Source organism: Patagioenas fasciata, unplaced genomic scaffold (assembly GCF_037038585.1).
Source record: "Patagioenas fasciata isolate bPatFas1 unplaced genomic scaffold, bPatFas1.hap1 Unplaced_312, whole genome shotgun sequence".
NCBI lineage: Eukaryota > Metazoa > Chordata > Aves > Columbiformes > Columbidae > Patagioenas > Patagioenas fasciata.
In genome coordinates, this window is record NW_027288747.1 from 1,592 (window position 1) to 13,273 (window position 11,682).

At 48.8% G+C, this 11,682-nt stretch overlaps 1 protein-coding gene across 3 annotated transcripts; it reads right to left on the bottom strand.

Moving 5' to 3' along the window:
* Positions 1–282: 282 nt before the first annotated feature.
* Positions 283–10,962, bottom strand: LOC139826848 (dynein axonemal heavy chain 9-like). 3 transcript variants are annotated; one of them, XM_071803250.1, is made up of 5 exons: positions 10,694–10,822; positions 9,850–9,999; positions 6,503–6,885; positions 4,581–4,841; positions 283–806 (listed from the first exon to the last, which is right to left on the bottom strand). In XM_071803250.1, exons 3-5 carry the CDS (start codon positions 6,605–6,607, stop codon positions 348–350), a joined length of 825 nt encoding a protein of 274 aa, XP_071659351.1. In that variant the 5' UTR covers positions 6,608–6,885; positions 9,850–9,999; positions 10,694–10,822; the 3' UTR covers positions 283–347. The 3 variants fall into 3 exon arrangements, with proteins under 3 accessions (XP_071659351.1, XP_071659352.1, XP_071659350.1); XM_071803251.1 differs by lacking the exon at positions 6,503–6,885 and having other exon boundaries at positions 284–806; XM_071803249.1 differs by lacking the exons at positions 6,503–6,885; positions 9,850–9,999 and having other exon boundaries at positions 292–806; positions 10,694–10,962.
* Positions 10,963–11,682: the final 720 nt, after the last annotated feature.

Sequence of the window (11,682 nt, forward strand, 5' to 3'; positions counted from 1 at the left end):
ATCCCCATGAATGAGTCCCCCCTCAGTCTCCTCTTCTCCAGCTCCAGAGCCCCAGCTCCCTCAGCCTTTCCTCACACGGGAGATGCTCCACTCCCTCCAGCATCTTGGTGGCTGCGCTGGACTCTCTCCAGCAGTTCCCTGTCCTTCTGGAACGGAGGGGCCACAACTGGACACAATATTCCAGGTGTGGTCTCCCCAGGGCAGAGCAGAGGGGCAGGAGAACCTCTCTGACCTACTGACCACCCCCTTCTAACCCACCCCAGGTCCCATTGGCCTTCCTGGCCACAAGGGCCCAGTGCTGGCTCATGGTCACCCTGCTGTCCCCAGGACCCCCAGCTCCCTTTCCCTTACACTGCTCCCACCGAAGGGCAAGCACTTACAGCAATCTTGGCCTTGATACTGGCCAGCTTGTCCTGGGCAGCCGCCAGCTCGGCGTTGGCCCTGCTCAGAGCCTGCCGCTTGGGCTGCACCTCGCAGAACACAGCGTGGAACCGCACCATGTTCACCACCCAGGAGCAGAGCCCGGCCGCCGCCAAGGACTTGGTGGTCACAAATTCGGGTTTAAACTTGGGATCCTGTAAATAGGGCTGAAGGGCTTTGAGGCAGTTCTCATGGATGTTCTCCTTGTCGAACTTGATCAAGGAGTCCAGGAAGCCATCCACCCTGGCCATGGCGGCTTTGGCTGCTTTCCAGCTCCTGTCCTTGGGAATCTTTCCTCCTGGGGCCGTCAGCACCATCACGGCTGCGGTGACATTGCTGACAGCTGAAGGTGGTGAGCCAAAGGACCTCAGCTCCGTCAGATTCTTCTGAAAACGGGAAAACAAGGTTGTTAGACAAAAATTAATGGGTTTGCTTTCTACTTTGCAACTAATAGAGTCAGGCTCCCAAGCTATCAATCTGATAAATTGGGTTTCTTCCAGCCCAAACATTCTTGCCTCTAAATCACCGCTGTGCATGTCTGCAGCACATGTGCTCAGTTCCCTGCACCCGGACCAGCCCAGCCCCATGTTCCTCCCCACACTCCCACCCTTTCCCTGCTGCAGGAGGTTTTTTGCCGTCTCAGAAGATCAGGATAAGGAAAAAGGAAAACTTTCCAAATAATAACCTCTTCAAATTGCCCCCAGCCCCTCTAAAACTGCCTTGAAGCTCTTCTCTTTGTGCTCAACTACTCCCTGTGCCAGACACCCTTGCACTGAGGTCTTGTTGAACTATCTGTGTGCACCCCTGGGGCCATCATCCAGCCCAAATTTAGGCACTTAAACAAAGCACCTTTAGCAGGATGGCAGTCATTGGGGTGAACAGACAGTCCCCTCACAAGAAAATCAGCTAATCCACCTCCTCCACTGTCAACACAGGCAGCTTCAGTGAGTCCCTAATAGAAAGTGGGATGAATCTTAACCTAAGTTAAAAAAAGGTGAATTGCGGAGAAAGCACCTATTTCCTAACACCCTTGCAACTGTGACAATAAAGCAGTGCTGAGGATTTGATCTGCTGACATCTTAAATCTTGTCTCCACGCACACGCGATTTAGCTTTAGCATAGGAAAAACCAGCGCGGGTAACTCAGCTGTGCTCAGATGACACGCTGTTGTCAAAACAAGGATAAGGGCTGTTTCAACATGGGTTTAAGGAAAATCTATGAGTTTCAGTCAGCTCCTGTTTCTATCAGTTCTGAATAGTTTTTAATCTATTTTCTCTGATGTTCTGCTTCTATCAGTTTCTATCTGTGGCAGCAAGGTGCGAGAGTACTTCTGGTACTTCTGAGCATTCATTTTTTAGATAAAGGTATCTGCCATGAATCTATTCCTAAATGTGTCTTCGTTTGCTTTGAGCTTTTCTGAATCATCGAGCTGGCAGAAACAGGCCCTTGGGAGCTGTGTGCATTTCCAGTGTGAAACGTCTCTAATTCACATGCTCGATGACACGGAGCCAACCGTGAGCACAGGCGAGCAGCCCGACATTCCCTCCTGTGTCCCCAGCACCCAGCTCAGCTCAGCCGGGAGCAGCACGGACGATGTGGCCTCTCCGGAGCCCCCGTGTGCTGGGGGTGCTGCTTGGGGGGCTCTGGCAAAGCAGCCTGTCTTTCACAGCCTGCATCTTGCTGGCAATGGGATGCTGAGTGGGTGCTGTTGTTCTTTCCCTAGGAAGTGAACACTTCACGGCGTGACAGGAACGGGGACGCCACTGCCCTGGGTGGAGGGGAGGATGATGCTGTCCTGGTCAGGAGATGGAGGAAGCCCTGGGCAGCATGGGGTGCCTGGTTTCCTTCCCTATTGTGAGAGTTTCTGGCGCCACGGGAAGAGGACAAGTCAAGCCCATGGTGAGCGCCACGCTGATGAACTTGAGTACCATGTAAAAGGAGCTCTGCCCTTTTCCCTGATGGCATCAATCTGTTGCATTTTAATCACAGAATCATGGAATCATTTTGGTTGGAAGAGACCCTCAAGATCATCAAGTTCAACCCATGACCTGACTCTGGCACTAATCCATGTTCCTATGAACCTCATCTCCGCATCTGTTCCACCCCTCCAGGGATGGTGGCTCCACCACTGCCCTGGGCAGCCTGTTCCAATGCTTGACAACCCTTTCCATTCAGAAATTTTTCCTGATATCCAATCTAAACCTCCCCTCGTGCAACTTGAAGCCATTCCCTCTCATCCTATCGCTTGCTATTCAGGAGAAGAGATCAACACCCTCCATGCTACAACCTTATATCACTCTAAATTCTTCTTCTGCACACTGGAGTATCCCCAGGATGGAAACCAGACAGGACACTGACACCGAGTGCCACCTGCCTCAGGAACCACTATGGCATCCTCAGATGTCTCTGGACCATCTCCAGGGGGATATTCCTTGCAGGCAATTGCATGGCAAGTTTGTTGCTTTTGATACTGTCACTGTTTTCTGCTCTCTGTAACCTGTGCGGAGACTGAGCAGCACTGGCCAAGCACCATCCTCCTCCTCACACGGGCACAGGCTGCCCAGAGAGACAACTCTGCCTCCTCTTGCAAGTGCTTTGTGCCAAGCAGAGACCCACGGGCAGGGGAAGGCAGTCCCGGAGTCGCTGTGCCTTCATCTCCTCCTTCCCTCCTCCCAAAATGAGATGAGGATGTCGAAACATCAGATCCCCCGAGTTCCACGTCCTGCACTCCTTAGGGGATGCAGGTGCTGAGGAACAGCCCGCAGACAAATTGCACTGCAAGAGATAAAGGGCATTTTTGTCTCTAAAACCTGATTTCCTAAGTTTTCAAACTCACTGTCACATCTGGCTTTGCATTTTTTTGATTTTGCAGGTGCTCTGTGCTGGGTCTGTCATAACCTGCTGGGCATCCATCATGGTCCATATACTTATTACCTTAATTATTTTATGCATATACTATACAAGTCTGAATAGACATGGTTGTTCTTCTTTTAAACTAGCAGGTGACACTGGCACAGAAATGTCCATGTATCCACATACTTACTGAGCTTCTTGGTAGCTAACTATGTATATTTACTGCTGCATTCTACTTGACAGTTTTTCTCACTATTTTCCATATTAATGTTGCATATAGCAGTGCTGCCCAAAGAAGACAGATAATTGGGGAGAAACTGTATATACACACACAAATATTGCAGATTATTCACATTAGTAAGCAGGTCAAGCTCTCCGGCGCATCTCCGATCAGCAGGTAAAGGAGACCATGCCTTCCAGTGCTCTGCTACTGCAGCTTCACAGGTCCCTAGAGAAAAATCCCAGCATCTCCCTAATCTTTGCCTAATGAAATATTCTACAGCTCCAGCACGAAACCAAAACTAATAAGGAGACAAACATTTTCCCTTTGTACAGTCCTTTCCCTTCCAGGAACAAGAGCCAAAGCAACACATCTCTGCAGCAAAGCCATGTTTTCTGAAAGCTAATTAAACAGCAAACCCATTCCTGATGACGGAGAGTTGTTTTCCTCTCCCCCAACAGGGCTATGACTGAGCCATGGTTTGAGGCATGACAGAGCCTTGCCTTGCTGCAATCATGGGATTCATTCTGATTTTCCAGCTGCACCAGGTGCTTGGCCACTCCTCTGCCCTGGGTGCAGCAGGAGTTTTCTGCTCCAGGATGCCGTGTGAACTTCAAGTCAAGATAAATTGTAGGTCCGTCCAGGTTCCAGTATAAGTTGGGGAATGACCTGAGCAACCTGAGCTGTTGAAGGTGTCCCTGCTCATGGCAGGGGTGGCACTGGGGGAGCTTTGAAGGTCCCTCCGACCTAAACCATCCTGTGATTCTATGGATCTATGATTCTAAGGTGACCTTCCCTTCCTTGTGGGGCAGAACCAACGAGCAGTGGAGCCAGCCAACAGTGGAGAAGAGGTGCAAACGAAACACCCACCTCCAGTTCCTCCTGCTCTCCATAAACATGAGTAAAAGGCAACTTGGTGCAGCCTTGCTGCTACTCTAAGTTACACCAAGAACCCAGTATGCACCAGCTGGGAGGAAGCTGGAGGAGGGTGAATACATCGCCCAAAAATTTGGGCCATCAGATGATATTTCCCCCTGCTCCAATGCAGTCGGCAGATACTGGATTCCCAGGGGAATCTTTACCCTACCTTGTTAAGGGTGTTCAGAGCAGCCTGGGCAGCCTCCAGGGCAGGCTCAGCTTTGGCCAGGTCCTCCTCGCAGTCCTTCTGTTTCTGCTCGACCTCCTGGGTGATCAGTGCCACTTTCTGCTCCTCCTCATCAGCAATCGCCTTTTCCCTGCTCACTTTCTCCGTCTCCACTCCCACCACCCGGATCAGCTTGTCAGCATCCTCATTCTTCTGCTTCAGCTCCACTTCTTGGGCTGCCAGCCTGGCCTTCAGCTCATCCACCTGGAGGGAAGAAACACATGTGGGAGCACAGACATGCACCAACCTGTTCCTGCCCTGCACAGCAGCACAGGGTCACACTCCGGAGGGGCTGAGCAGCACTCAAAAGCACAGAGGGCCTGTGGGCAAAGCAAGCAATGCCACGGTAGCACAGAAAAGTGGTATTCTAGCTGTTAGCAAGATTTGCTGCTCTCCTTTGCCCATGGTTGCTTGGGTCAGGGTCGGTGTGTGTGGTGCACACAGTGGAGCAGCCTGCGAGCGGTGAGGAACCCAGCAGGGGAGAAACCCCATCAGCAGATGGAGCTGCTGAGGTTGTCCCAGCCCTGCTCCCTGCCTGGAAAGAGGACTGAGGTGCCAGGGCAATGCAAATGCTGCTTTGAGTATGATCTGATGGGAAGCAGGTGGAAACTTTCATTTCAGCTGTTCCTGGGATTGCCTTTGTGCAATCAGGAGCCTCACCATAGGCCAGGCACTTGCAGCAAGCTGTTCTCATCAGAAAACCAAATACACCCAGCTGTCACCTCTCTTTGAACACGAGATCTGGTGTCACATCACGTCCCCTCTAACAGAGGCACGCATGCACTGTACATATGTGTTTGGCAGTGGCGATGACGCACTACAATTCAGCTACGCTTTCTTTCTCTTCTCAGCCTTGACACCTACAGAGCAGAGCAGGTGTTATTTTGCCACGTGCAGGTTTTGAGGAGGTCCTGTGCACCAGGAACCCCCTGCTTGCCAGGCACACCCTGCAACACACCTCCTCCCCCCCGCACCCCGCACACACACGGCAGAAGAAGATGCCCATCAGTTCCCTTACAACCATCAGGTCCTACAGACTTGTGGCACTAAGGGCATTTTTCACACCACAAACATCATGATTGTGATCTGCTGACACATACAGCCCTTGTCAGACGCCCAAGGCTTGAGGGACTTTACATTGTGGAATCATAGAATCATTTTGGTTGGAAAAGACCTTTAAGATCACCAAGTTCAACTGTTTAACCTACACTGGCACTAACTCACATCCGTAAGAACCTCATCTCCACGTCTGTCCACCCCTCCAGGGATGGTGACTCCAGCACTGCCCTGGGCAGCCTGTTCCAATGCCCCACAGCCCTTTGGGGAAGAAATTGTTCCCCACATCCAACCTCAACCTCCCCTGGCGCAACTTGAGGCCGTTTCCTCTGCTCCTGGCGCTTGTTCCTGGGGAGCAGAGCCTGACCCCCCCTGGCTCCGAGCTCCTTTCAGGCAGTTCAGAGATCAGAAGGTCTCCCCTCAGCTCCTGTTCTCCAGCTGAACCCCCCAGGTCCCTCAGCCGCTCCCATCACACTTCTGTTCCAATTCGTGATGTCAAATGAGCTTGAGAAGGGATCCCCCATTCAGCTGGCAGCCTCGAGGCACAGCAGTGGTAGCAGCTCCACCAAGCAGCTACTCAGACGCATAAGGTAGGAGCACTTTCAGCAACAGGCTGGAGCGCTCACATGGTGGGGCAGCTCACACTGGCTCTCACTCCAAGACAGAAAGTCTCTTTCTAAAAGCACCGTATCGATTAATTTCCACAGGCTCTGTGCAGACCATGGAGTTTTTCCCTGTCCTGAGGTCAGGCGCATAAAGGATTACTTAATGCTCCTTCAATACATCTTTACCTACATAAAAGTACTTACTAGAAGGGAAGTCAGACACTTGCTTTTGTTGATAATTCCATTTTTATACCAGAAGAGAGAGCAAGATTTGCAATCATATAAACTGAAGCTATTGACATTCGGCATCAGCTTCAAGTGGAGGGCGGTTTCTTAGAAGTCTCTTTGTGCGCTTCAGTCATTGTCACCTCCTGCTGCCCAGCACTACAATGCTGTTTTCACCTGGGCAAAGACGCAACTGTAAATCCAGATGACTCCAGCCTTCAGGAGCATGTAATCCCTTCATTCAGCAAACTCAGCAGCAGCTTCTTGTTCAGCTCCACATCTTTGGGGATTGCAGGAAACTGAAGTGGGAGGCTTCACTGATAGCAGATATGGCTTGTGAGCTTCTGCCCAAAAATGATGTGCTGGATATAGACATGAATGGGAGCTTTAGGGGTTTACGTGGCCACAACAAAACAAGTGAGGGATTAAAACCCACCAGCACTCAACAGCTGATGTAAATTCAGCCCTCAGCACAGCCCCTGAGAACAGAAAATGTTCTGACAAAACCTTCTTTCAGCCAAGCACATGTAATAGCGGAAGGGTAAATGACTTGCTATAACACTGTCAGGATTTTAAAATCAAGAAATTCAGTTGGGGCTTTGCCCGAATGAAACATTTGGAAGGCCAGAGGTGTGTGTTACTGTGAAGGTGTGTGTTACTGCCCAGTTTGGCTTGGGCAACACGTTAAATTCCCAGTGGAAATGATCCAAGTGGGAGCTGAGGACCCTCTGCTAACAGACCTCGCCACATCTGGGGGACGTTTGCTGACCTCCAGCCTCCCTCACCTGTGTAAGGAAACAAATCACACTTCCCCAGTGAGGCTACAGCTCAAACACAGTTGAACAGGGACAATTTAATAGTGTTTGTGCAGTGGAAAGAGAGAAACAGGAGCTACGCCTAAACAACTAAATCCACTCTCTTTAGTGGTATCCTGGGGGCAGCACCAGGAATGCAGATTTATGAACTTCACTCCTCCAGTTTCACCCCCTCAACACATCAAACAAGTTTCCTTTAATGTCAGGCTCGTTTCCACAGCAAAACCAGTCTGTCACATCCATTTCTCCTCCCTTCCCACACAGCCTGATGCCCAGACATGAAAATGCCTGATGAGACAGCGCTGAGCGGGGCGGGCTCACACCGCCGCCTCGGGAAGGCACAGCTGAAATATTTAATGCGCTCCCATGGGTGGCCTGCGGAGCTGTCCCTGGCACAGCAATGCCAGGAATAAAGGCATGAAAAATTCTCCTCTTTCTACAAACGTCACGGTAACCAGGTACTCAGATTTCCCCTCTCTCACACCAAAAAGGGTGGCAGCTTGCACACAGAGCTATTTGCTGCTTCTTCGGAAACTTTTGGGTAACACTTCAAGAATAATTGTACAAAGAGAGACCGAGGTGGCAGGAAAAATGACAGCAGACCATCACCCCAGAGTGAGGAGAGAACACTATTAATCTCTCTGTGTGTGGTATTTCCAGCAGACATTGGTGGGTTGAAGTCCCCCACAAGAACAAGGGCTGGCGATCAGGAGACTTCTCCCAGCTGCCCACAGAATATTGCACCTGCCTCTTCATCCTGGTTGGGTGGGCTGTAACAAACCCCCACCAGGATATTGGCCTTGTTGGTCTTCTTACCCGTGAACACTCAACCAGGACAGAGCAAGAAGAATTATTAAAGAACAGAAAACCTGCAGGGCAGGTTCCCAGAAGACTCATTTTACCTCATTTTCCCTGCTTTGTTTCATCACAAAGGTCAGCGACTAATTGATAGAGCAAGCAAGACTTGGATCTGGAATCCAGTGATGCAATATTAACCAAGGTCATCCAAAAAATGACTCAGCAATGAGCTCTGAACAGAGCGCTGACCTCTTCATGGTGAACATCACTTGGAAAAACAAATTACTCATCCCATGCATCTTCCTAAGTCTTCTATGTCCTAATAACTGGAAGCCGGCTCCTGCTTTTCAGGGTACTGAGGACAGTCGCTGTCTTCAGGGAAAGATGGTGAGGAAACATAGGAAATGGAAAACATTTCTTTAGAAGAAAAGTTGGTCAACAGTATCAAGTTGTCCAGAGCAGGGACGAGGGGTGGAGAGGGGAAACAAGTCAAAGGAGGGGGAAGAGGTTATTTTGAAGTTGGAATGGTTAAGTCAAAATGTACCCCGCAACTATTTGCACAACAGCTCCCTCATGCTGAGGCCACACTGGAAGGTCTATAGAAATGCATAAAACTCATAATTAACTTGTCGTGGCATCCAAGCAGCAGGAAACTGGAGAATCCTGGTGACAGGAGCACTAGTCCTCAGACGTAAGGCCACACCCAGGTATCGAAATCCTCCACCTTTGCTTTGAAATTTAAAGAAAAAAACAAAAACAAAACAACCCACAACATATCACTTTCAAGCACCACGACACAGCTTGGAGATGACACACCTGAGACATAAGACTCGTCAGCTCCTCAGCACCAGGACCAACCATGGGTGAGTGTAAAGTTCAGACAAGATTGAACGTTCTGGTATGATTTTCACTACTGCTAAATATCCACACCCTTGTTTCAACTCGGCAGCAGTTTTGACTATTGCACACATCTGATATTTCAGGTGTTTAATTTTAGGCCCCCAGTGCTAATCTCAGATTCAAATTTGACACATTTCTCCTCACTGCTCTGCATCTTCAGGAACCTCACAAACAGGCGTTTCTCACCCAGCCTTACTCCAACCAGATATGAACATCGCTTCCTTTTATCCTTCTCGCAACAGTAAAATAGACAAGACCCCAAGGTGCTGTGGCTCCCCATCTCCTCCCCAGCCCTCCACCACTCCTCAGCACCTCTTCTGTGGCTGGTCAGAGAACCCTTGCCAACAAAACACCTATATGCAGATACAACTGAAGAATACAAAAGGTTCCCATGTTTGACCGACACTACAGGGACTTGTTTCCCCTCAAAAGGTTGGTTTCATATCAGTTGCTTGCAATAAAAAATAGACCTAACACAAATTTTCCATCACTGGGACACCACCAAAACCAGCAGCAATGCACAGGTCAGCAAAATGATTTCCCCCCATAGGTAGGGTGGGTGTGAGGTCGCTCTGGTTGACATCACTGGTTCTAACTGGTGTTCTCTGCTACTGGCTGTTCAACCGCAGCCCCATCCTTCCGCAGGAGATGACAGAACCTGCAAAGGGGACATGAAACATGCCCCCTCCCATTCTGTGTCCTCAAAGACCTGTCCTGCACCATGAAGAAAGCAAGTGCTCAAGTGAGACGCAGGCTCTCAGAGCCAAGAGGCACTAATAAAGCCCATACATCACCCTCCAGCGAGGCACACACCCTTCTGAGCACGACAGACGTTGTTGATGTCAGCAGCATTACCCAGAGCACATAGGCAGAAGGGAGTGAACCCGCTAGTCCTTCATTCCCACCAACCCCCTGCATTTCCTCAGAGCAGCTTCAGGAGAGGTCCATTTGCCACAGCAGAAGCTTGTAAGAGAACATTTGAAACAGTTAATAGAATATGAAATGGAGAGAAAAACGGGAGCTAGCAACTGGTGTAGACAGCAAAGCTCTGAAAGGCAGTTTGAGTCACTACAGAGGGGTTTGTGAAATACTCAGAACAACATCTAGTCTTTACTGCACAAGAGTGCCAGTGCTGGTCCTTAGCAGGGCGATTTGGGGATGGCTGGTCTACATTTCAGACACGCAGTAGTTTCCCTCAAAGATGGACAGCATAATGCAAGGAAAAATGACCATCAGCTATATTTTAAAAGGATTCTTGCTGAAGTCATTGTAGATCCCCTGGATGCTACTCCAAAAATCACTGATCTCCCTCTATTTTATAAGGTATTTTGTCACAACTGAAAGATAATAATTAAAAGATGTACATAGCCAGTTGGATCCCTATCTCATTTCAGTTCCTGTGATCTGTCACCAGGGACTGGCACCACCCCAGCAGCAGGGACTGAATATACATCCCTCCCCTTCTCCTTTCCAGTACAGACACAACTCCTGCTCCTCAAAGAACCAGTTCACACCAGACTAGAGCCAGGATCTAGTGCAAATGTTACACTCTGCACAGTTCCAGCCAGTAAAGTTCTCCTTCAAACCAGGATGAGGAGATGCCTCTAACAGAGAAACACGAAAACCCATCAGCTTTTAACCCCAAGGGTTTGCTTACCTGTGCAGATGTGCTCTTGAGCTTCTCCAGGCCATTCTCCAGCCGCTCCATTTTTGCTTTTAAATCCTTGCCCTTCTTCAGTAGCAAATTCTGATAGAGTTTGATTTGCTCAAGGAAGGACTTTGGAGTGGTGTAGTTATATCGTCGCTCATTGCTCAGATACAATCGCGAAATCTCGTTGACACTTGTGTGGACATAGGCCATGAATTTGCTTATTGAATCTTTCACTGAATCCTAAAAGTAAGATGAGAAGACAAGGAGAAAATATTTCAAACTGAACAACTATATGTAGTGCAGATCTGTGCCATATACAAAGGAATTTATTAACATTTTATTCTGCTGCAGCAAAATCCAGGCTGGAACATCTAAGTTGATCCCTTTTCATTTGTTATCTCTAAAATAACTTTGTCTGTTCATGTACTGTATACCTCTTTTTATATCTTTTTATCTCATATTTTATCTTATTCCAAGCAATTTTTCTAGCATTAAGCTCTATAAAATAACAGCCTTTCAAGCATAAATTTGGGCTTTTCTCCTCTACAAATAGGGAAAGCACACACATAAAAAGAAACATTGTAGACTTTATTCTCCAAAAATCCTGCCCAGAAAAGCTAAATAAACATAACTGAATCTCTTTTAGTCTAGCAGCAGGTTGTCATCAATGAGAACTTGACATAATTTTGCCCTTGAGAATTACAGGCGCTCAGACACGCCTGTGGAGAGCAAAGCCCATGTTCCCTGCAATAACCATAAGCATTAGGTTATTTCCTGCACCGATTTGTAAGCTGCCGCTCTTGCTTGCAAAGCAGTGGTGTGTCTGGCAGTGCTATCAGTGAACAAACACAACATGGTGCCCACGGCCATGCTTCAGCTGAGGGCTGTGCCCCTCTCTGAAAAACCTGCTTTGCTTAAGTTAATTAGCATCATAGAAACATTTTGGTTGGAAGAGACACTTGAGAACATCAAGTGTAATGATAACTTAACTCTGG